General features: G+C 40.8%; 2 protein-coding genes across 3 annotated transcripts in view; both read left to right on the forward strand.

Annotated features, from left to right (window-relative positions):
* egfra (epidermal growth factor receptor a (erythroblastic leukemia viral (v-erb-b) oncogene homolog, avian)) overlaps window positions 1-4,915 on the forward strand; it is a 46,898-nt gene extending 41,983 nt beyond the window's left edge. For both annotated transcript variants that reach the window (XM_086042740.1, XM_086042742.1), the window contains 5 exons: window positions 75-172; window positions 248-415; window positions 2,262-2,309; window positions 2,396-2,489; window positions 2,904-4,915. In XM_086042740.1, the coding sequence (XP_085898866.1) occupies window positions 75-172; window positions 248-415; window positions 2,262-2,309; window positions 2,396-2,489; window positions 2,904-3,232 (737 nt within the window). In that variant the 3' untranslated portion in view covers window positions 3,233-4,915. The remainder of the gene's footprint in view (window positions 1-74; window positions 173-247; window positions 416-2,261; window positions 2,310-2,395; window positions 2,490-2,903) is intronic.
* Window positions 4,916-6,210: 1,295 nt separating this feature from the next.
* On the forward strand, window positions 6,211-24,868 carry npc1 (Niemann-Pick disease, type C1). Its single transcript, XM_086043745.1, has 25 exons — window positions 6,211-6,372; window positions 10,271-10,399; window positions 11,215-11,321; window positions 11,404-11,567; window positions 12,753-12,920; window positions 13,001-13,250; window positions 13,666-13,748; window positions 13,843-14,213; window positions 14,929-15,155; window positions 15,252-15,352; window positions 16,544-16,646; window positions 16,980-17,169; window positions 17,778-17,960; window positions 18,040-18,154; window positions 18,280-18,407; window positions 18,481-18,615; window positions 18,719-18,808; window positions 19,323-19,513; window positions 19,607-19,722; window positions 20,795-20,924; window positions 21,004-21,189; window positions 21,573-21,804; window positions 21,881-21,994; window positions 23,125-23,287; window positions 23,604-24,868. Exons 1-25 carry the CDS (start codon window positions 6,295-6,297, stop codon window positions 23,684-23,686), a joined length of 3,837 nt encoding a protein of 1,278 aa, XP_085899871.1. The 5' UTR covers window positions 6,211-6,294; the 3' UTR covers window positions 23,687-24,868.
* Window positions 24,869-26,283: the final 1,415 nt, after the last annotated feature.

Below are 26,283 nucleotides of genomic sequence, written 5' to 3' on the forward strand. Positions count from 1 at the left end.
TGACACTTTTTTTCTCACACTTTGACATAAAGGCGCGATTGCTTTTCATAGCGTTGATCTTGTCGTGCGTGCAGGCTGGATGATCGACGCCGACAGTCGACCACATTTCCGAGAACTCATCGCAGAGTTCACTAAAATGGCGCGGGACCCTCCCCGCTATCTCGTCATCCAGGTATTACCGTTACTGATGTGCCTAAGCTAGATTCCACTTCTGAGGCTAACTCAGTTAGCGCTCTTGTTACCGCAGGGCGACGAGAGCTTGCACCTGCCGAATCCTCCCGACAACAGGTTCTTCCGCACCCTGGCGAGCGGCGAGGACATGGAGGATGCCGTCGACACCGACGAGTACCTGGTCCCGCAGCACGGCTTCTTCGCCAGCCCGAGCACTTCTCAGACGCCGCTGCTGCACTCCGCCGTAAGCTTTCGCGCTGTCCGACAGAGCCGCCGTTTTTTTAAACTCGAGCTTGTATACAAATAGTTGGCTGCCCAGACATCAAAAGGGAAATGAAGCAACCTTGTACGTTTTTGACCTGACAATTTCTGAAAATGGGTGAGGGAGTTCTTCTGCAGTAAAACAGTGGGACCAATGCATATATGTCAAGATTCAAGATTGTAATAACTTGGTTTGGGCAATTCCATTTTCAGGCTACCAGTGGGGTCACATAAAAAAAAAAACCCAAAAAACAGATATACAGGCACTCTGTCAGTGACAATCAATAAACACACTGGTACAATAGCTTGGGTGGGTGAAGATCCAGAGTCTGCTGGGGGGTATTTTAGGCTTATTCACTTTTGAGCCATTTGACTTTTGAGGTGTTTGGCTTTTGGGATGCTTCACTCTTGTGGTGTTTGACTTGAGGGATGTTTAACATTTGGGGTGTTTGACTTTGAGGCATTTGACTTTTAGAGTGTTTGGCTTTTGAGATGTCTGACTTTTGGGGCGCTGAGCTTTTTCTCACATGTGTTTGTTTTATGAAACACTTGACTGTTGGGGTTCTTGACTTTGGGGCGTTTGACTTTTGGTACATTGGGCATTCTCAAAGGTGTTTGACTTATGAAAAGTTTGACTTTGGGGAGTTTGACTTTTGAGCGCGTTTGACTTTTGAGAATGTCAACTTTGGGCATTGAACTTTGTCACGGGCGTTTGACTTACTGTATGTTTAACTTTTGGGGTATGTGACTTTTTGAGGCACTCTGCCTTTGCGGCATTTGCCTTTTGAGGTGTGGTTGTTTGACTTCTGATGCATTTGAATTCATTCGGAGGTGTTTAACGGTTGGAGCATTTGCCTTTTGGGGCATTTGCCTTCACACGTATCTATATTTTAGGTCTTTTGGGTATTTCACGTTTGGAGAATTGGGCTTGAGGCATTTGACATTTAGGAGTCAGGACATTGGACTCTTGATACGTTTGACTTTTGAAAGTGTATCTGTGGACTTTACTTGAAATTGAAGTTCTGGATTAACTTTGAGCGGACAAAGCATTGGAAGACGTGACTGTGACGGAAAGAGTCCTCTTTATTCATTGTCGCAAAGATGTTTGAAGGGCTTCTTCCATATCAAACTCATCCAAGCATGGCCTGCTTTGTGCACTTGGGAACCCCAAAAAAATGGGCCTTCCTTAATCCATCCCCACAATAGAAACATAAAATTGTCCAAAATGTCTTTGAGCAAACCTTCAGCTGGCACTTAGCGGCTCAGTCCAACCCATGATTGATGAATGAACTGATTTAGAGGCCGTGTCACTGACTGAGATTTATAGTTTAGAGCTGAGTTTTTGTTTCTGTTACGGTCGGCCATCCGCCCCCACCCCGGGTTAAGACCGCAAGGCAAACAAAGTACGGTAGGCCTCATTCTTCTCCCCTCTCCCACGTTTCCTCCCAGGTGGAGCTCTTCTTCCTCAGGTTCACTGTTGGCCGTACGTCAGTCTGGCTCCTCTACCTGGGATATATTCAAGTGTGATTACCTTTGCAGACACTCTGTTTTTGTCATATCATAAGCAGAAAGCGGGGGCGTGGTGGCCCGGCAAATGTTTTCTAGGCAGCTCGCTCCGTGGCCGTGTTTTCATTTGCTCTTCTTGTTAAAAGTAATTGCTTTCCTTGCGACGGCGACAGACGCGACAGACGCGACAGAGCTTGTCACGGCGGCTTCTTGGATGCTTCTCACGCCGCCTGTGACAGCCGCGCGGTTCCTCTCGGTGCCAAAACAAGACTCCGTAATGGCTCAAATGGAAAATGTGTCATGAACATTTCTTTTCCCGACAGAGCCTGAACAGCAGCAATGGGACGTGTAATGGCAGAAATGGATTACTGGTAAGCGGGGGAAAAAAAAAGCAATTTCATGTCTTTGCACATCTTTTTTAAAAAGACAAAATCACTCCATTTTTTTCTGCTTACAGAATGGATTACCCAGCAGGGATGGAAGTGTAGTTCTTCGTTATATTCCCGATCCCACAGATAAACTGTTAGATGACGCCTTCCAGCCTAGTCCAGGTGAGTGTCCTCCTTTTCGAAGCACTGTGGGACTCAGGTGAGCTTAGCTGCCTCTTTTGGACTTGCCAATAAATGGTGACACCCAGTGGTCAAAGAGTGCATTGCAGAATGCACAAAGGCTGCAATTGCCTTCATTTGCCTGGTTGGTTGGTAGGACATATACTGATATACAAATATATATATATATATATATATATATATATATATATATATATAGATATATATATATATATATATATATAGATATATCTATATAGATATATATATATATAGATATATATATATATATATAGATATATATATATATATATATATATATATATATATATATATATATATATATATATATATATATATATACATATATCTATATATATATACATATATCTATATCTTAATCACGTTTTCTTCCAGACTACATGAACCAGAACACCACCTCGGACATAATGAATCCCGTGTACCAGCAACCCGGCCCTCCGCGCAACCTCCTTCCCACCATTTCCTCCGACGACGCCGACGACTCGGAATACCTTAACTGCTTCAAGAACGGGCTCAACGGACCCGAGTACCTCAACGAGTTCCCGTCCCGCCCCAACGGCGAGCTCCATGCCATCCGCAAGTACCAGCTGCAGAACAGCATAGACAACCCCGACTACCAGCAGAGCTTCACGCCCACCTTCAAGGCCCGCATGAACGGACACCTGCCGGCAGCGGAGAACGCAGAGTACCTGGGCCCGGACTGATGGCTCCTACAACTGGAGCAATGCCATTTCTTAGCGGTACCATCAACTATCTGTCACCTCTAAACACTCATCCCACAAGGTCACGCGAAAAGTGAAAACCTCCCGTGACGACAATGAGGAAGCAAACCCGTCCGCGGTGGGCAGAAAAAGGGGGAACTGAAATGAGCAGCTCAAGCCAAAAACAATTTGGTTTGACATCCTACAACCACTCAAGACGTTACACGAACCCACTGTGACGTGGAGGGGGGCGGGGCTAACTCCGCTTTCTTGGGATGGGAATGCTGGATGGACTCTCGGTGACGCTCCTCCCCGAATGAGGAAGCAGAGAATGTATGAATCGTCCACTTTAAGGGGGGAACTGGTGAAATGCATACTATGCAAAGATAATGGTGAAAAGTGCAGTTCCGAACCTCTAATACTCTTTTAACACAAATATCCCTTTTCCACTGCACAGTACCCACTCGGCTCCTTACGGCAGTACTGACCAGAAACGGACAAAATAAAAGCACATGTTCATATTAGTAGGGCCCGACAGATTTCGATTTTTTTTTGGGAGACAGACGCCGATTCTGATATTTGGCAGAATAAAGTTTCGATAACCGATGTTTGATGTTTGCGATGTTTGAATGTCACAATTGTTGTAAAGAGCAAATATAAGCTTATGAAATCAGCCAGACGATTGATCGGTCAGGCCCTACATGTTAGCTTTCCCACTATACTCCACAGTCTACACTTTGCTGCAGTTCTCCGATCTCCCAGGAGATCCTTGTTTTGTGTTTCTCTCAATATTTGGAAGTGAAAAACCGACCGCCCACACAGAAGTGAAGAGAGCCAAGCCGAGACCCTCGTGCAGTAGAAAAGTGGCACAATTGGATCCTATAATGGTATATTGGATTTATTGTTTTGTTGTTGTTGTGTGCAGGACACAGGACACAATTTTCCTCGCAGCGTTTTGTGTGTCCATAGGGATATTTGAGGACAAAAAATTGTATTTTCAATTTGGATGAATATATGACTTTTTTTTTTTTTTTTTTTAGTGAAATGGTTAAAAAAACTGTTCGCAGGACATCTGGGGGGGATGCGCTGTGGTCATCTTTGATAATGCATTTCTAGTTTTGTTTGGTTGTGTGTAAGTTCAGTAAAAAAAAAAAAAAAAAAAAAAAACACATTTATTTGATGTTATCAAGAAAAACAAAATAACTTCCCAACACATTCCTGTTTCCCCTTTTGTGGAGAGAAAATTCCAGGTCAGCTAAGGCCCTGCGCGTGTCTGTGTGTGTGTGTGTGTGAGACCATTTCAATAAATATAGTATTTCCCCGTGGTTACAGGAATAAAACACTTTTCTACAGTCTAGCAGTTCTTCCCAGGCTTGTCGACACTGTAGCTCCCCAGTTTTTTTTCCCTCCTCCCAGCGAGAGTGTTAACTATAAAATTCCCAGTTTTAATGGAATGCACTAAATGTAGCAGCCTGTTCAGCTTACTTTTGCAGATGTGACACAGGTACATGTACAGGTTATAGCAGTGTATCCACGATGGTGTGATAGATAGATATACATAGATACACAATGAATGAATATAGTCCGCTGTAATATATAAGCGCTGCACCGTACGCAAATACTTAACAGAATTGTGATCATTTAAATGTATGTATATGAATAAATCTTTTTTTCTATAGAAATAAACACTATTGTCTCTTCTTTTTCACCTGAAATTGAGTTCTTTATTTTCTTTAAAAAAAAAAAAAGAAGAAAAAGTTGATTCACTCACTTAAGCAGTCACAAGTGCAGCACCTCAAGTCAATGACCACTCACTGTAGATAAGATCGGCATGCAAGTTTATAATGTCTCACTCTGTTTTTGGTGAGTGACTACATTACTCACACTGGGCTTAAAGCAACATCCTGACATTGTGCGTGTGCATAGAATATATTAAATAGATCTCAACAAGAAGCAAAGCAGCTCTAAATTGTACATTCATTTCCATAACTCAAGTTAATGTATGAATATACAGTAGTATACTTAATTATGCATGTGATTGGGGGAAGTAAAGTGCAAAAATGTCAAATAGGGTTAAATAACCTGTACACTCATTATGTAGACTAAAAATTCCATCTCTACTCATGATAATTACAATATACTGTATTTACTATAAAAACAGATGATCAAAAAGGTACAGTAACTGTGAGAGCCATCCAGTACAGTAACAATCATTGTTGTAGTCACTTTTATTAAATGTACTGTATATTGCTTGTGTCATATTACCCAGTCCATGATTATACAATACTCGTGTGTCCTAACCTTTATTGAGCTATGGGACACTTTACATTCGAAAACTCGAAAAATAGCACACCACCATACAAAAATGTGACAGAAGACACACATGGGCAAAAACTCACCAAAACTCAAATTCGTCACAAGAACTTTGGCGCAGAACGAAGCATTCAGGCTTTTTCACCATCTCAGAGAATTCTTTTTGGTATTGGTATTTTTTTCATTTCATTATTTTCTTCTGATTTCTTTAAATATGTAGTTTATAGTACTGTGTTTTATTTTTATTTTTTTAGTTCCATTTTGAGATATTTGATATTATTGTTATTTACATAGTTTTTAAATTGTGTATATGCTATTGTTGTATTTTTATTTTAATGTGTTTTGTTGTATCTAATTTTTATAGTATTTTATTTATTTTATAGTATTAGTATGTATTAGTATTTTGTTTACATTTTTGGTATTTCATTTTAATTCTTTTATTTTATATTTTAAATGCATATTTGTATTTCAATAAGTTGTTTAGTTTAAACATTAATTTTATTCTTATTTTATTTATGATTATTGACTCGATTTTAACCACCAGCACCATAGTTTACACTGGATTTGAGCGATAGGGCGTAGTTCACAATATTGCCTCTTGGTGGAAGCACCGAAGTTTCGGCTTGCCTCTGCCCCTGAACAAATAAGTGAGACAAAGAAGAAGAGGATCCAGCCCCACAACAAAACATGCGAAAGTTTCGCTGCGTTGCCACTGCTGTGATTGTGTTGCCGGCTTTCAACTGACGCTCACGATGGGTTTCGTACCGGACAGAGGTGGCTTCTGTCTTCTCCTGCTACTTATCTTTCTCTCGGTGGTCCATTTTCGATGGGTAAGTCGTATTTTTATGTGTGCTTCTCGTGATTTGAAAACATGACTCAGGTCTCAAAGCTGAAGCGGTCACGTGAAAAAAACACACAAATCCGGTCAGGGGCTTTACTAGAGTGAAGGCTAAAGTTAGCTCAAAGCTAACTTGCTTTTGTTAACCGACGTCGTTGGCGTTGACGTTTGTCACTGAACGAGCTGCAATTAAAAAGAAGTGCCTTCTCCTAATGTGTTCGAAATGTCTTCGACATTTCTGATCTTTGAAGTTGACAATAAGCCTATCAAAGGAAAGGTATCGGGAATTCGAACTTGTCATCTTACCGGTGAAACTGAACTGTCAGTCAGCACTCACATACCTGATTTGAAAGCAAACACTGAAAAACTATGCGAACGTGTGCTAACATCACAATACATCACTCCAAACCCCAATCACAGCATATAATAGCACATTTCACAAATTATTTGAGTAGCCAACAGGTTTGCATGTGAGGGAACACAATGTTCCGTTCGGTTCAACACATCTGACATAGGGGCAAGAAAAAGACCAAATTGATCCTGAACAGTAGGAATAAAATAAAAAATGCCGAAAATTAAAGCTGCAAGCAGCTTTAGTTCTAATATTTGTTGTCAGCAAGACTCAACAAAAAGAGCTTTAATGAAGGAACAAATCGGCGTTTATATTTTGGTGATATTAAGTTTTAAGGAGTTATGACATTTTGAAGACGTCAATAAGTGGGGACAAATATAACCCCTCGTTTCCAATTCAAACAATAGAATGGCCTGTCACTGAGTGTGCGAGCGACATGACAGAGCAAAGAGAAACATTGAGTCGAGATAAGCATAGGGAATGACTGTAATTGCCAGAAAATCCATCTCTGCAGTGCGACTGCTGTCTGCCTGTTGTTTGGCTACCGGATTCCCACACCATCGCTGGCAACAGACTAGCTTATCCCGGTGGACCGTATTGTTTTCTACGGCATTGTACAAATTGGATATAACTTCAGAAGAAACCGCCAACGTTTGAAGACGATCGGATAAATTTTCTAGGAGTTTGTTCAAATGTAACCTCGATGAAAAGGTGACAAAAATGGCGACAAATTCCAAAGTAAATTCAAAATGGCGGACTTCCCGTTAGGTTTAGCATATGGCTCCAAAAGACTTGTTAGTGGGTCGTGGGCTGTTACACATGCACATTTCGTAGATCTCGGTGAAACGTACATTTGAGAATGCTTCGTTAAGAAGGAATTATGAAATACAAAATTTGATGCCCCAGCCATTCACATATGTCGAAACCCCAAAACGTTCATCCTCGCTAATGTCCCAGGTCTTGACACATGTTGAGAATATCAAAGCATTCTGGAGTGTGCTGAGGGTCTAAAAGCTTGGTCATAGGTGCTCCCTACAGGATAAAGACTCAAAACACTCTACCATACACATGGAAAAAAATGTTGGGCACTTCTGTGGTATGAAAGAAAACTACAGGCACTAAAATAACTTGAAAAGGACAATAGTAGGAACAAGAAAAAATAGACTCAAAATGAGCCTATGGAAGTCAGGCTTGTGTTATTTTTGTGCGCCAATAGAATTGTTGGGAAAAAAAAGTCATGGAGAATTCCTTGATAAGTGTATCCAGTTGCGGATGAAGCAAAGCAGCCCCAGAACATAACCGGGCCATCGCCAAATTTATGTAGTGTTCTTTCCAAAGGTCCAGTTTTGTCTCATCTGTCCAAAGGACATTCTGCCAGACACTTTGTGGTTCATCAATATGCGTTACGACACATTCCACTCGTCCATTTCCACTGATTTCAGTGACCTTAGTGGTTTTCTTGTTGACGCAAGGGAACCATCCATTTTGCCTGAAAGCTTACTCGCAGGTCATGCAAACATGATAAAGACCCAAAACAACAAAGCGAGCAAAATATCATCGCACTCTGAACAGACCTGATCAGTTACAGAAATTGTTTTATTGCTGCGTTTAGTGCGACACAGAATACAAAATTATTTTATTTATGCATGTAACAAAAAAAAGAAGAACTCTGAAAGAAATGCTGGATAGAAGCTTACTCACAAATAAAATACCAAAAATGCTGTCTTTTGTGTTAAGCGTGCAGTCAGCTGTCAACTTGAGTTTAAAAAAAAAAGCAAAAAAAAAACGTTTTCACTTAACAACTGTCATCTGTGAGGTTTGAGCCATGTTGGTTTTTAATGTAATTCTTGTAGCCAGAGTGAATGTTGAACTCTCAGCCTAGAGAGAAAGTATTGTTGCCACTACAGAAACTTCAAAACAATGTTGTGATTTAATCAGGCCTGGGTAAACTTGATCATTCTCTCATTGACGTGTTTGTTTTGACTCCTCTTGGCCGTCTCTTCTGCTGTCCAGTATTTGTCCATGCTCCGATATCACACTTTACCCTGATTAATCAACAATATGAGTGTAACCCTGAACAAACCTATCATTTTCTTCTTACACCAACTGTTTTGTTGCAGGGGTGACATTTCCACGCCACCTTTGACCTCCTCAGAAAGACACAAGTAGGCCTTACTGAAGGTCGCAGTCCATTCTCAGTTGAAAAAATAAATAATGAAAAAAAAATGCACTTTGTGGAGTAAGTGAACTTACTCGGTAAATTTTCGGTAAATAGAAGTGACAAAACGGCAGCCCCCAGAGAGGGGTGAAAACGGGTAGATTTTGCTAATTAACTCATATTTTATATTAATCATATTGCCTTGTTTCAACTAGGGGGCCTGCATAGAACATGTTCTTGAAAAAAAGATGTTTGGGTTGACTTCCCTGTTAAGGCAACATTTACGCTTAATAAGCTCAATTCCGACCTATATGTCATCAAAAGCTCAATATATGCTCCTGCAGACGGGGCAGAGTGCTTGGGAGTGAGATTACTGACAGTAAACGTCCGTGAATCTGCATCATAGTGTTTACGTTACATTTGAATTTAATCCCACTTGAAACATGCAGCGTTAAATTGACATTTGTGGTGACAGTATAAATTCCGTTCATTTATTACGCGCGGCAATGATGTGACATCATCTTTAGTAGACTTCTCTGTGAAATGAAGACATCAAAAAGCATCGCCTCATTTCCACAAAATATTTCTACCTCCTCCCACCTTCCTATTCCGGTAGATATGAGATGATATGTTATATGACGATGAGATGAGCCCCTACACGTGGGACCATATTTACGTCATATCACGGACGCATCCTGTTCACATTAGAAGTCGTTTTTGTAACGTGAACGAGTACATAAAAAGATAATATAACATAAAATATACATTTAAAAAAAAAAAAAAATTGAGCGTCATACCCTGCAATGTGAATGTAGCCTTCGTGAAGCCATAAATTTGCCAAAGAAAAAAAGTGGTTTGCCCTCACCTTGTGACATCCACGGGCAATTAGAAACCTTTTTTTGTGTGTGTGGGACTATGTGTTGTTTGCTGTCATCACTACGGGCGACAGCTGTTGAGTCAGTGGCTTTGCTGTGACTAAACTTGTGTCTTTCATTCAAAACGTATGTTAGATGCCAAAGCGGAAAAGGAAACGTGTTTGCAGAAGTGAAATAGTAGTATTTTCAGACCAAAGAGGCATGGCACCAGCAAAGTCAGTTTAACTTCAAATGTGTGGCAGTTCAAAGTTCGGTGTTTTTTTTAAAGTAGTAGTCGTAGTAGTAGTAGTAATGTTATCCGAAAATGTGCCTTAAATGTGATCATACAACTTATTTCGCTAGATGTCATTTCAGCCAGCATCAAAGAATTACCTGCATATGTTTTTGGGATTTTTGTCCTTTTTTTCTGACTGCGCTTTTTCCAAATAAAGGCTGTCACAAGAGAAAAATAGCCATTAAAGACTCTGGCAACGTCTAAGTTGATGTTGTGTTGTTTGATCTGCAGGCGGCGGCAACACACTGCGTGTGGTACGGTGAGTGTGCCGAGTCCGAAACAGTCCCCGGAAAGAAATATAATTGTAACTACACAGGAGCCCCAAAACCTCTGGACCCCAAGGGCTATAACCTCCTCATGGTATGTGTCAGGGACTGTGCGAGGACAAAATCAGTCCCTCATAATGTATTTGATCATGTTATTTTGTTTTGAGTATTTTTATTTTTTAATTTCTTATTAGTTTTTGTTTCGTTTTAGTGTGGGTATTTAATTTTATTGTTGTACTTTGTTGTATCAGTGATTTTTTTTTTGGGGGGGGGTATTTTTTTTACTTCATTGTTTTGTTTTAATTTCATTTTTTAAATTTAAAATTTAAAAAATATTTATCATAGTTTAATATATATTGAGTTATATTGTATTTTATGTAGTCATTGTTTTTTAATATATAATGTTTTGTATTTTCCAGTTCATTTTTTTTATTTTGACATTTAATTTTTTTATTTTTTATTTGTTTCATTGTAATATATTCATGCTTTTTAATTGTTTTTTGTTTTGTGTATTTTTTTAATGTAATATAGTTTTATTGTAATATTTAATGTGTATTGACAATTATGCTTATGCTTATCTTGTTTTATTTTAATGTTGAATTTATATGTGTAAAATTGGGATTATTTTATTGTGTAGTTTTATTTTTATTAATTACCTTTGGTATTTTATTATAATAATTTTATTGTTTTAAATTTAGTTTTACATTTCCATTTGTCTTTTTTTGTTGTCTTTTAATGTTGTATTACCAAATATTTTATATTTCATTGAATTGATTCGTTTGACTTTTCTGTTAAGAATTAGCTTCTTTTTTTTTTTTTTTCAAGAATGTATATTTCATTTTTTAAGTGTTATTGTGTCCTTTTCTTTCATTTATTATTGACTCCTGCATTTATTTACATATTATACAGGAGCTGTGTCCCGGTTATGACTATGGCAACCGTGAACTCTGCTGCAATGTGGACCAGTTGCATACTCTCAAAGCGAGTCTCCAGCTGCCTTTGCAGTTCCTTTCCCGGTATGAACTTTCGCTAACAACAGCGCACACGTCATGGCATATCTTTTATACTCAATATCATTCTCTGTGTGCGTGTTTGCAGGTGTCCCTCATGTTTCTTCAACTTGTTGAACCTCTTCTGCGAGCTGACATGCAGCCCGCATCAGAGCCAATTCATGAATGCCACCAAGTTCACAAATTCCACAGAGTTCAACAGCTCCAGCGTGGTGGAGGTTCAGTACTACATCGGACAAACATTCTCCAACGGTGAGTTGGCACACACACCACTTGCCCCATATGGTATGATTGGCACTCGAGGATTTGCACGCTTATCTGAGTAGCCTGTACCCAAACATAAAGTAATAGCCTGCAGGCTATAAACAACGTAATTCTGAATATATAGAGCTACTCTATAGGGTTTAGCGATGTCAGGAAAATATTTAGTTCACATTTTTTTTATTTGATTGGATTCACAATTTTTTTTTCCCTCAAATTAAGGTTAAGGGCAATATTTATTATGTACATTAACATTTACGCATATGATTTATGCTAATGAATTTTATATGCTGCCACGGAGGTGGGGATTACTTACTTAGAGGAGAGGATACACACTGTGGAAGCCACGTCAGCTAGCGAGCCCACAACCTCCGGGTTGGGAAATGACCACTCTACCCCTGAGCCATGCCACCCCAAAAATTAAAATTGAGATGTTTTTTGTTTTATACTTCTTTATTTCTGATGACACTACTTGGAGATGAGTTTGCTGCTGATTTGGTTGAAGTTGCAGATATAATTTTTGGGGGTTCACTTTTGTTTTTATAGATATTATTAGTAGCAGTAGTAGTACAGATTTTCCCCTTCATCTTATAATTTATCAAAAACGTATTGGAATAAAACAAACTTTCTAGAGAACGCAAACATTATATGCTTTAGTACCAATCAAAATTTTTGTTTTCTTTTCTTCACTGAATATTGTTGTTTTTTAGTGGTAAATAAATAGTATTTATTTCTAATTCAAAAAAGGGACAATTTCTCAAAAACTCCACGTTATTTTTTTTTAGTACAAATCCAGATTCTTTTTCCCAATGTAGTTATCAAGGTCATATATTTCAGTTTAGTATGTTACTATATATTTTTGCATTAATGCTATTATTTATTACACTTTCCTTGATTTTGCAGAAGAACACACTTAATTTGGCTGCTCTTTTGTTTATAGTTGTGGATTCTGATTTTGCGAAATAGGTTTTCCTTGTGAAAATTTATAATGACGTTTTTACAAATCTTAAAAATCCCTTTTGCTTATTTATGTATTAATTTATTTTTCATTTAAAGTAATATAGACGATCTAAAGACATTCTCAAACAATTTCCACACACCAGCGCCAAGCAAGAACCGAAGTAAATGCATGCGCTGACGAGATGTCATCTTAATGGATCCTGTCCCTTTTTGCAGCCATGTACAACGCCTGCCGGGACGTACAAGCGCCATCCAGCAACTTGAAGGCCTTGTCGCTGCTGTGCGGCAAAGCCGCCGAGGACTGCAATGCCACCAACTGGATCCAATACATGTTTGACACCAGCAATGAGCAGGCTCCCTTTCCTATCATACCAATATTCTCGGGTAGCTATTACTTGGAATATATCTTCGTCTCGGCTATCAGTGTGTCCGCTTTTAATAAGTAAACGTAAAATGCTTTTTAGATGTGCCGGTGTCTGGCTACACCCCCATGAACAACCAGACATACGGCTGCTCGGAAGGCTTGGAGGATGGTTCAGGTCCTTGCTCCTGCCAGGATTGCACCAAAGCATGCGGGCCCAAACCTGTCCCACCGCCTATCCCGCCTGCCTGGACCATCATTGGTATGGACGCAATGACCGTCATCATGTGGATCTCTTACATCGCCTTCCTGTTCGTGTTTATCGGCACGGTTCTCGCAGCGTGGTGTTACAGGTAAAAAAAAAAAGTTTTTAAAAATGTGCTGTTCTGTAAAATCTCTTGATTGTCCGCTTTGTTTCCTGTTTTAGCTATTTTAACGTAAATGTAATGAAACTTGCAACGTCACTTTTCGCCAATATGAATTTTCAGCCATATCGCCCAGACCTATGAACCGTTATTCTCCCCCATGACGAGCTCATTTTCATATTTGCGGACCAGATGTATGAAGCCTGTCCTGCACCGGAGTAGTAAAGACTAGTCTGTTCAACCTCTATTTTAAACTAATGAGAAGAACTGAGGTTAGTTAAAAAAAACCTTTAATGCAGTAAAAGTAGCAAAAACAACAACAAGCTAACTAGCTAATGGGGAGATGAATTAGAATAAGACCTGAGGATTAAATTCTAACTAGTTAATGTGTACTTTTGTTTAGGAAAAGGACAATCCTGTCGGAGTACGGTCCCATATTGGATAGCAATAACCCGTTGTCTCTCAACAGCGATAATCCTGAAGCAGGTAATTGGATTTCGTTCAATTAGCCCAAGAAAATGTTCTTGGAGTGTATGTGTAATGACACAGAAGCAAAGTAAGAGTCAATCTGTGTCCGCAGTCAACGCATCGTGCTGCGAGACGCTGGGCGAGCGTTTTGAGAACATGCTGCGGGCGGTCTTCAGCTCATGGGGTTCGTTCTGCGTGCGCTACCCGGGCCTGGTCATCCTGGGCAGCCTGCTCCTGGTGATGGCCTCCTCGGGCGGTCTGGTCTACATGCGCATCACCACCGACCCCGTGGAGCTGTGGTCGTCGTCCGGGAGCCAGGCGCGCCAGGAGAAGGACTACTTCGACAGCCACTTTGGGCCTTTCTACAGGACGGCTCAGCTCATCATCACCACGCCGCTCAATGAGACTTTCACCTATAAGCCCTTCATCGGAGGCTCCGATGTCCCCTTCGGAGCCATCTTGGATAAGGACATACTCCATCAGGTGAGTTGGAGAATGGAAGGAATATTTGTTCATAAACAATATTCTTGTAGCGTATCTGCTCCTTTAGAGCCAATGGAATTTTTGAGTTTCTTGACTAGGCGCTCAAAGGGAAACTTTTTTGATGTTTATAATTTTAGTTTTGGTTTTCCTTTTATTATATTTTGTTTAATTTGATTAGATTTGGTTTTGATTCTGTTAAATTGTTATTTAATTATTATTAGTTTTGTTTTTGGCATTTTTAATACTTTATCTGATTCGATTTTTGTTTAATTATATTTTTATCTTTGTTTTATTGTATTTGATTCAATGAGATTTTTGTTTTATAGTGTATTTGTATCAGGTTTTTTTTTTTCTAATTTTGTTATCAACTCATTCACTGCCATTGACACATTTATTTGTCTTTTCACAGTCCAGCCATTCAATCCCAGGAACTTATTTAGAATTTTTTTCAAATGTTAGTAGGGTAAAAGAGGGTCTAAAAATGTCTGGCAGTGAATGAGTTAATTGCACGTTTGTATTTGATTCCTGTTTGAATTAGATTTTTCCTTTTCATTTAGTTTTAATTTATTTGACTTTATTTACCATAAAATGTCAATGCGAATTTTATGATTTTTGACTATTTTGTCCAAGGGTGTCACTACGTACACTGCTGCAACTCCATAACTGTGATTTTGTTTTCTTTTCCTTTAATTTCCCCATGCCTCAAACCCACCAGGTGTTGGATCTGCAGCTTGCCATCGAGGCACTCGTCGCCCCATACGATAGCCAAAACGTCACGCTGAAGGACATCTGCCTGGCCCCGCTGGCCCCTTACAACGACAACTGTACTATTTTGAGTCTTCTCAACTACTTCCAGAATAGCCACGCTGTACTGGATCATAAGCGAGACGACGAATTCTTTGTCTACGCCGACTATCACAGCCACTTCCTCTACTGTGTCAGGTCCACTTCCCCCCTCCTTTTTTTATGCATTGCGAAGGAGGTGAGAAATCATTTAAAATAATGAGAATTTGTGTATAACATGTTTTTGTATTACAGTGCGCCAGCATCCCTCAATGACACCACTCTCCTCCACGATCCTTGTCTCGGCACCTTTGGAGGTCCCATCTTCCCTTGGCTGGCCCTGGGTGGCTACGACTGTAAGCTTTACACACACTAAATGAAGTACAGGGACTACCTTTTCCGTGGCACCTATAAAGGTTTATGATAAGGCCTTAAACAGTCATCAAATATTTTTTATTGCTTTCAAAAATGCTTTGCTATGTTGGTCAATGATCTTCTGTTCATGTAGTGTGTCATCAAACTTCACTGTTGCACCACTGTTGGGGAAACGGTGAGATAAACTGGATGATCTAATGAGATCCAATACACGCACTAAACCAAAGTTCTGCCTTCACATTAACACCACTCAGTTTTGATTAGCACTGTCAGAGAGGCAGTAATGTAATGATATTAGTCCAATATTAGTTTGTAATGCAGCTCTTATGTAGGTACACACGGTACCATAAGCATTGATCTTATGGTCTTCCTTATGAAGATGAAAAAAAAAAAGTCACTTTGTATGATCCATGATTACGTTAACTAGTGTTTCTTGTAAGTCTCCGTGAGGCACACACTCCCTTTCCTGAAGCTGTCCTTCATCCATGTGTTTCCTGTATTAAGGGACTGCTATGAGAAACATATTTGTCAACGAGGCAGATGATGATTTACTTTATTTTGTTTATTATTATTATTTTTTTTTTCTTGGATGAACATAACGTCATGGAGGTTTTCCAGTCGGATTTCAAGAGGCCGCATAGCACCGAGCCAGCCCTGTTATGGGTTTTTAATAACATCCTCCAGGCTAATGTCACCGGAGACGCTAATGTTGTGTTTTTTTTTTGGACCTGATTTAAGCGTTCAAGGGTGAGCCAGAGTATTCTGTTTGCTCGTTTGCAACACCAGGTGGGCATTAGTGGTAGCGCTCCAGAGTGGTTTGGATCCTGTTTGGTACACGAAATGTTTTGCGTTAGCCTTGGTTGCTCTGAGTCCCACTGTCGTATGGTGTTCCGCAGGGTTCAATTTTGGGGCTCCTGCTGTTTTCATTGCGTTTGCTGCCCCTAGGCTGCACCTAAAGAAAGCATGGCATTTCCTTTCACTGTTGTGTGGATGACGGTCAGAACTTTATGGTGTACTGCTTTTATGTTATTTATTTATTAATTTTCTCTTTGTTTTTGTATGTCTAATTGTTACTCCGTACAGTGCATGTGTGCAACAATTTTTTTAAGTGCTCTGTGTATAAAGTTAAGTTGAGTTGTTTGCTTTTTATGTTTTGTTTCCCACCATACCAGCCACCAACTACAACAACGCGAGCGCTCTTGTCATCACCTTCCCGATCAACAACTACCTCAATGACACTGACAAGCTGGGCAAAGCGCGGGCGTGGGAAAAAGAGTAAGACGTTTTGTCTCGTTTAAAGGGGATTAAGCCGTTTTGAATTATGACGAATTGGGATGCCACAATATGGCGGGATTACATAACAACCCCACACTGAGTTTCCTTGCCCAGGACCTGGAGCTAGACTGAGGAACGATCCTCCATTTTCAAGTGACAGCCAGACTAAACACACAAAAACTATTCCGTCAAAGACAAAAGCTAAACAAAGATGCAGAATTGTAATCACATATTAGCATTAGACAATGGTGTTACCTTCTGATAAGACAGATATCCGAGCTTTCTTGTCATTGACCACCTTCACTAAAGTGTGTGTGTGTGTGTGCCCTCCAGATTCATCCGCTTCATGAAGGAGTTCCACAACCCCAACCTGACCATCGCCTTCAGCGCAGAAAGGAGCGTCGAGGATGAAATCAACCGGGAGAGCAACAGTGACATCAGCACTGTCGTCCTCAGCTATGCCATCATGTTTGTCTACATCTCGCTGGCGCTGGGGCACATCAACAGCTGCAGGAGACTGCTGGTAAGTGGCTTAACCTGCTGCCACATGACTTGATGGCTCATGAAAAGGAGCAGCAGAAGAGGGAAAAGGGCAGTTTAGCTTCATTTAAATAGTTTAAAAGTTAGCCCAACCTGCTGCCACATGACTTGATGGCTCATGAAAAGGAGCAGCAGAAGAGGGAAAAGGGCAGTTTAGCTTCATTTAAATAGTTTAAAAGTTAGCCCAAAGCACTTGTCATATGGCGGAGGTTAATAAAAAGACCCAACATGAGATAAAAACAGCAACAAGAAAAAGCATTTGACACAGGCAGGACTTGTGGGGCAGCCCACTGCATCAACAAGTGTTGCTAAATTCCCCAAAATGCATTTTAAAAGTTTTGAAACGTGAACAGGAGTTGAGGTATTTTATGGAACAAAACATTCAACTAGGCAACACAGTGACTAACTGGTGCTCAATTTCTGGACCGTTTACAAAAATTAACTGGAAAGCTTTTTACTTTGAGAGAGAAAAAATGTAGGAGAATAATGTAGCGAACAGGGGTAGTACTAGCAGCTTTGTACGTCTCCATCACCATTGTTAGTTGACATTAAAGACCATAATAATGAGCTTTTTTGCATGCACACGTACAGGTAGACTCCAAGATTTCTCTGGCCATAGCAGGCATCCTGATTGTGCTGAGCTCAGTAGCATCCTCGCTGGGCATTTTCAGCTACGTCGGCATCCCCCTCACCCTCATCGTCATTGAAGTCATCCCCTTCCTGGTGCTGGCTGTCGGCGTGGACAACATATTCATCATTGTGCAAACGTACCAGGTAGACGCACGAGGTTGAATCCGGCACCTCGTCCCTTCGAACGTGGTGTAATTCATTTTTGTTGTTGTTTTGATATCAGCGAGATGAGCGCTTGCCCCAGGAAGAACTTCACCAACAGATAGGCCGCATCCTAGGTGACGTCGCACCCAGCATATTCCTGTCCTCCTTTTCAGAGACTGTGGCCTTCTTTCTGGGTATACAAATTGCACACATATGACACTGAATAAGATGCATAGGCGAATGTACTTCTCAGTGGTGATATATTTGCCAATTGCATGATGATGATGATGATGATGATGATTCCCTTGTTGTTCTGCAGGAGCACTGTCCAACATGCCTGCAGTCAGGACCTTCTCCCTCTTTGCTGGCCTGGCTGTTTTTATTGATTTCCTGTTGCAGATCAGCTGCTTTGTTAGCCTTCTGGGCTTGGACCTGAAGAGGCAGGAGGTGAGCTTGAACATTGGCAACACATTCAGAGGATGATCACAGCTGCAGTTCCTAAATCGTGCTGTCACAAAAGGCGAATCGTCTGGATATCATCTGCTGCGCGAAGTTGCCCGAAGGTCAGGAAACAAAGACGGACAGCATCCTCTTCCGCTTTTTCAAGAAGTTCTACGCACCATTCATCCTCAAAGAGTGGGTGCGGCCCATCATTGTAAGTGCGTGCGTCAGCGGCACGTGCCCGCCACAGCTGCCTTTCTTTTGTAAGATTTAGTTGTCATGTGATCCATAACTGTTAAATAATGATCCCTGTTCAGGTGGCTGTGTTTGTCGGAGCGTTGTCCTTCAGTATTGCTGTGGTAAACAAAGTTGAGATCGGCCTGGACCAGCAGCTCTCCATGCCTGATGTAAGTCACTGTGAACGTGGGGCGCAGTATCATCTCGCAGTTCGAGCCGCTACCATGCAAGCTGAACACTGCTATAAACTTAATGTTCACAGCAAGCCTTTTTTTTTTTTGTTTGTTTGTTTAATTCACACTGAAAAGAAAGGTTTAGAATTAGATATTAGGATGAAAAGCATCTCTCCATTGGCATCCATAAATTAGAGGACGTCTTTTAACTCATTCACTGCTATTGACAAATGTATTTGTCTTTTCACATTCCAGCCATTCAAACCCATGATTTTGTTTATATCTTTTCAAAGGTTAGGGTAAAAGAGGCTCCGAAAATGTCGGGCAGTGAATGAGTTGACAATCAATAAATCCAAGAAATGAGGACGATTCGGCCCATGTTGTGCAGTCACATGAAACGGCTGATTGCTATATTTCTACTTTATTCTTTTATTTCTATGACTTGTGCACTTTTTATTTGAACAGTATCCTTGTGTTGTCATCGCCTCTGATCTTTTTTCTGCCCAAACAGGATTCATATGTGTTGGAGTACTTCAAGAACCTGAGTCAGTATCTCCACACAGGAGCTCCAGTCTACTTTGTAGTGGAGGATGGCCTGAACTACAGCAGCCTTGAGGGCCAGAATGCTGTATGCGGGGGGGTGGGCTGCAACAACAATTCGCTGGTGCAGCAGGTCTATTCTGCGTCTCTCATCAGCAACTAGTATGTCTCACATCTTCAAATAAAAGTGTTTGAAAATGTGAGTGACAGCACAGAATTCTCTTATTTTTTTAAATGGACTTTTTTTATTTTAAGCTCAACCATCGCCTTTACGCCTTCGTCGTGGCTGGACGACTACTTTGACTGGGTCAAGCCACAGTCCACTTGCTGCCGTTACTACAATGCCACAGGAGCCTTCTGTAACGCTTCAGGTAAATCTTTATCCAATGTCAACAACCCTCCAGCTGACTTTTTCCCCACATTCTATTATCTTTACACACAACGGACTGACAAACACACCGGCAGTGCTCTTACGCAAGGTGAAAAATGTGTTGACGTCATACTGACCAGCAGGGGTTGAGCCAACTAGTTGTTGCGTCCACTTTACCACTGCAAAATAACGATAATTTGAAGTCAATTAAAGTGCAAGGCAACCCAAATATTTTCTTCCAAGAATGTTCTATGCACGGCCAGTAGTTCAAACAAGGCATTCTGATTAATACTGCGTTTGTGGAATAAGAGTTGGGTAAATATGTTCTATGCAGGCACACTAGTTGAAACAAGGCATTCTCATGAATATTACGCTTGTGGAGTTAAGCAGCAAAATCCAGCCGTTTTAGCCATCTCGGGGTGGCCGTTTTGTCACTTCTGTCGACTGAAAATCACATCGCAGGTGCTCAGGTAACGACCAATTACAGCTCGCCTGTTTTCTGAACCTGAGCCATGATTGGTTGTCGCCTGAACTGCGATGTTATTTTCTGTCGACAGAAGTGACAAAATGGCCGCCCCCTGAGAGGGCTAAAAACGGGTGCACTTTGCTGCTTAACTCATATTCCACAAACGCAATATTAATCAGAATTCCTTGTTTGGACTAGTGGGTCTGAATAGAACATATTCTTGAAAAAAATGTTTGGTTTGACTCCCCCTTTCACCACCGATGAGGCATTATGGCAATAACAACATGGCTGCCTCGCAGGAATCAATATGTGGTCGGTCGGTATAGCACGCTACAAGCAACCCCTCAAGTATGTCGAAATAGGAAAAGATTGCTTCGACGACAAAACAAAGACAAAGCGGTGTTTGATTGGCTTTGGAGCAGGCCAGGGTGTATCCCACCGCTCGCCAGAAGTCTGGTAATCTGGGTTTGACTTCAGTCACCCATGACTATAATGAGGACAAACGCAAAACAAAATGACTTGAACCAGTGCCTTAACAAGCAAAATATCATATAACGTTCTTATAAAGGGCATTACAATCCTTTCCAACTGATCTGTGGTTTTGTAGTGGTGGACCCATCGTGTGTGCACTGTCGCCCGTTGACACAAAGCGGGAAGCAGAGGCCTGTGGGTGACGACTTCATGCAGTTTCTCCCCATGTTCCTGTCAGACAATCCCAACGTCAAATGTGGAAAAGGGTAATTCCACCTGCTGGGTTTCCTGTGTGTGTGTTGTAAAGTATTCCATCACCACCTTTACTGTTTGTTTTCTTTGCAGTGGCCATGCAGCCTACGCCGCAGCAGTGGACGTTTATCCCAACGACACCCAGGTGGGAGCCAGCTACTTCATGACCTTTCACACCATCCTGCAGGAGTCGTCGGATTACATTGACGCTTTGACGATGGCCCGCATCTTAGCCGACAACATCAGTCAGACCATAGACCACAAGGTCTTTGCCTACAGGTGGGTCCCGCTCCTCCTGTCATACTATATTCTTGTGTGTTGTACGTGTGCGAGACAAACTTGAGCGCGTTCACAGCGAGCCTGTGACGTTTCATTTTTTTAATATGGTATAAATTTTGTCCCACTTCAGAAAAAATTCATATATCGCTATATATTTATACCTTTATGGAAAAGTAGCCAAATGTGTTTTACTGTTCTCCTGGCATGAAATAAATCTCTCGCTTTTGTGGCTCTCCTTTCCCACATGCAAGGGCCTAGCAGTGTGTGAATGTAATGTACAAGTCCATAAATAATGTACTCTACTATAAATCGCTGATTTCCACGATAGCAGGGAACACATCAATTAATCACATACGAGCGACCGACTATCACCTGCTCCGCAGCGTCTTCTACGTGTTCTACGAGCAGTACCTGACCATCGCCTACGACACAGCCTTCAACCTGAGCGTGTCGCTGGGCGCCATCTTCCTGGTCACGACAGTGCTGCTCGGCTTTGAGCTGTGGTCGGCCGTGCTGGTGTGCGTCACCATCGCCATGATCCTGGTCAACATGTTTGGCGTCATGTGGCTGTGGAACATCAGCCTCAACGCCGTCTCGCTGGTCAACCTGGTCATGGTGAGGAGAGGGGGGTTGCGCGAGTAGTAGTAGTACGAGTAGTGCAGTTGTTGCGTGCTCATGTTTCCTTTTGCAGGCCTGTGGGATTTCTGTGGAGTTCTGCAGTCATCTGGTTCGGGCTTTCTCCGTCAGCACGAAGAAGAGCCGAGTGGAACGAGCTGAGGAGGCGCTGGCTCACATGGGCAGCTCAGTAAGTCTTAACATATGACGTGAAAATGTTGCTGGTTGTCTTGCATTTTGTCAGACCTCAAAACAATTTGTTTGCGATGGGAAGTCATGTGAATATTGTGTAGCCCCTAACAGAATTTATAATATACCACAAACTGTGACCCCATAACAATTTAGTATCTTTTCAAACTCATCTTACAACATTAAGATTACATGACTTGCAGATAATTAGATTTTGCGATAATGGGTCATTAGCGGACGTGTATATAGGCCACACAAGAGCGAGACAGTCAGTTGTTTGCTTGAGCTTTTGAATAGCTGCTCAACAGCGTAAGAAAATACACAAGGCTAAGACTCTCCATAACGTCCAGTAACAATCCTGGCTAGACTTAACTCCTCCCCAATATGCAAATATCACAAAAGAGTCAAGGTGCTTCAACATACTTAATTGACACCAATTACTATTTTTGTATTAGCCGGGACTTTGGTGGCATCTTGTTATGTCTTGGGGCATTGTTTTAGCAAATAGCTTAGTAGAGAGTCCACAGGTAAAAACCCTAATAGGTACATTCCTGAATCGCTAATCATAAATAGGCAGGAGTTCACTGTAATAATTTCCAGTTTCCCAACTGTTACCTTGTAAAATCTTTAATTATACAGGCAATGTTTGAAGTAACATTTTAACATTCCTGACTAGTGTCATGGTAAGTGTGAATAAAAAGTAACCACTTTTCAAATTAAAACCTGAAAACACTAAACAATCCAGACTTCATAATGGTTTTTTTTCCCCGTCACACACCTCTCTTTTTTTTTTTTTTTTTACATTCTCAATTGTCCTACAGTTGTAAAAAAAACAAAAAAAAATGTTGACCAATGTGAAATCGATAAATCCAAACCAAATGACATGGGGTAGGCATAATGCAGCATCTGCTTTTACCTTTTTTCTTTTTTTAACTGGATAGTAAAAATTTTAAATAACATTTCAACAATCCTGACTGTCTCACAACTGTAAATAGAAGTTAGCTGAGGCTTATTCCTTTTTTGGAAGTAAGCGTTGCACAAATAGCTTAGTTTTTTTGTTGTTGTTTTTTCTTTTGTGACTGTAGACATTTATGCCAAGCACTGAGTAATACTGATATTTCCTTGACTCAGGTGTTCAGCGGGATCACACTGACAAAGTTTGGCGGCATCCTCATCCTGGCGCTGTCCAAATCGCAGATCTTCCAGGTGTTCTACTTCCGCATGTACTTGGCCATCGTGCTGCTGGGCGCCACGCATGGCCTCATCTTTCTGCCTGTGCTGCTCAGCTACATAGGTCAGTACACAGCAGTCGATGCATGGGTGATGGAGAGAGGAAAAGTCTACACACCCCTTTTCAACTGTACATTTCAACGCAGCTTTATTTAAAAAAAAACAAAGTTGAAATATTTAGTGCCTTTTCTTGGAAAAATGTCCAAGAAAAGTGGTCAGGAAGGCAGCAAAGAGACCTACAGCAGCTGGTCATTGTTGCAAGTACTGTTGTTTCCTACATGTAGCAACATTCTTCTGTATACCTCATTCACCTGAAGAAAGTGTGAAAGGATGCTTTGTTTTTATATCCACTGTATACTGAGCGTGTGTCGCTCTGGCAGGTCCCTCGGCCAACAAGGCAAAGGTGTTTGCGGCCAACAGGCGCTTCATCGGCACCGAAAGGGAGCGGCTCCTCAACTACTAAGACAGCCGGCCAGAAGGGCGGGACAATGATGCTTTTGTCTGAGCGGGACCGTGTGGGTTGTGAGTGCCACATGCTTCCTTTTTTTCCGTCTTTGTCTCCCGCCATAACTGACAACATCCGTTATGGCCGCCATGGTCTTCTTTTTGTCTTCTTACATGGATTGGACTGAGGACTATGACTTGACATTTCTTGTGATACTACAACTATCTGGCGCTCAAGTGACAGAATGGAGACTGGAATATTACGTGTGCAGACACTTGCGTGTATGTTGTAGGTGTTTTGGGAAGCTTTAAAGGGGAATACTCGCGTGTGTGTATGTATGTATATGTGTATATACACACACACACACACACACATTAACAATTGATAAACTTTTTTTTTTTTTATATATATATATAAATAAATAACTGCATATGTCAGAGCTCAAGTTAACATGTTCCAAGTCATCACTGGTACCAAGGAATGATGCAATAACATGCAGGTTGTAACTACTGTAATGATTCAGGTTTTGCATTCTGATAGTTGGCAAGGTCAGCTCTCCAGAGTTGGGCACACCTTGCAAGGTATACTTGAGGGAGTCCATCAGGGGTGAACTTTTCGAACGAGAAGACATTTTCGCCATAGCCGAACAAGTCTGAGCACATGTTTGAATACCTCTAATTTAGAGAACTAATTTAAATATTCTTTCACATCCTTGGCAGTACTGTTAGGGAAGTTATTATTTAACAAGATTACCTCTTCACTCATAATTAACTGGAATCCTGGAACATTTCTACAATGCTCTTGAGTGAACAGTACCTCTTTTTTGTTGTTTTTTGTTTGGATACAACTTTTAATTGATGCATATGAAGCTGTGTGAAAGTTACTCAACCATTCCTTTTGGATACTAGTTTTTAAAACAATTTTAATACATTATTAAAAATTGCTCACCCCCAAATAACATGCAAGCCTGTGGCTCCTACTTGGCCTTTATCTCCTAATGTCTTTTTATGCAGTGGTTCTCTGGGGTTTGCGTGGGGGGGGGGTGTCAATTAAAAGCGTTGACGTATCATCACATAAATCTGACATCCCTGCATGATCGAAGTCAGGGAGGTTAGCATAAAAGACGTTAGTCTATTTTTACTTCTTATCCATAATAACAAGTGGAATATTGTGAGAATAAAGTTGTATTTTTGAAATCCACTTGTTAAACTGTGACTTTCTTCCTTTGTGGAACTTTGACTTTAATATGATCATATATAGGGCGTCAACAATTATCTTAATACTAAATCAGCCAATTATTTTGTCATTATACGATGAATCGGATGAAGAAAAGCACATTTTGATTTCAATCCCCTTATTCTAATTGCGGATCACCCACAAGTGGTATTTTGGTGCCTAAATTTGATTGTTGAAATCAAAGCTGAATTTAGAATTTTTAGAAGCTGAATAATGTGCGTTGAATTTTCTGATGGGTAAAAGAGACAATGTTAGAAACTGGATGGTAAAAACAAAAATCTCTTAGTCATTCAAATTCAGGCTCTGACATGTTTTTGAACCCCCTCGCCCCCTCCCCCAAAAAATGAGGCTAGAATTGACCTCCTTGCTGCAGTTAGTAAATGTGACCACTTTGTGGCGATGCAGTGCATTACACTTCAATGAAACAGGAGTGACCTCATTTTATTACTCAAAAGCACACACGATGAGTTTGTACAGTGTATCATATGATTTAAACAAACAATCCTAAAACACTTCAATTTGCCCGTGTATGTCCATCTTTTGTTTCTTTTCTTACATTTTCAGTCAACTTGTGTGCTTTCTTCCCTCCTTAGTTATGTGAAGTATGCAGACTATCATTTATTGATGGACCATGGGTCCTCTTTCCAAATCTGGCTAGCATATTAAAATATTAACATGCTTATGCAACGGATTATCTTTGTTCCATCTTTAGGGCATGAGTCGGCATCTCGGCAGATTGTTTCAACACAGAAAATCAGGCTATGCAATTTTTGTATATAATTGGTTAGAAATGAATACTGTATTGGAGATATATAAATGATATACATAGTACAGTGCCAGTTATGCATGTCGCATCAATTGTGCAATATTCAGCATGTGCCATCTGTCGGGATGAACATGTTATGAAAGAACAATCACATTTGTTCTGATGGGCCGTGTGCCAACTGATGCGTCTCACCAAATGGCTGAACGGTACCTCGCTTGCCCTCGTCTCGGCCATTAGATAATAGGACTAATATGTGGAAAGATCTATTGATTCATTTATGAATTATCTACGAGGCACGGCAGCAAACTTAATATTTGTCCCCCGTGCTTTTTTGTGCAAGATTTACTCTCATGCTTTGTTAGCATACCAAGTGGTAGCATGCTGATTGCAGGGAAAGAAAACCTTTCAGTCGACCTTTGCACTTTCTTGCTATAATTTAACATAACAGCTGTTAGCATATGTGAGCTACTCTCTTTCAAAGTAGTACCTGACTACAAAGCACAATGGTAAACCCTTATCGATCTGCCTTTGTTTTCCGAATTAGATTGCTACCCGTTAGCTTAACAACTGTTAGCATACTAGCATTGTATCAATCCTCAGTGCACTTTACTCA

This window comes from Filicampus tigris, chromosome 10 (genome assembly GCF_054856515.1).
Source record: "Filicampus tigris isolate MCC_2025a chromosome 10, RoL_Ftig_1.0, whole genome shotgun sequence".
Classification (NCBI taxonomy): Eukaryota; Metazoa; Chordata; class Actinopteri; order Syngnathiformes; family Syngnathidae; genus Filicampus; species Filicampus tigris.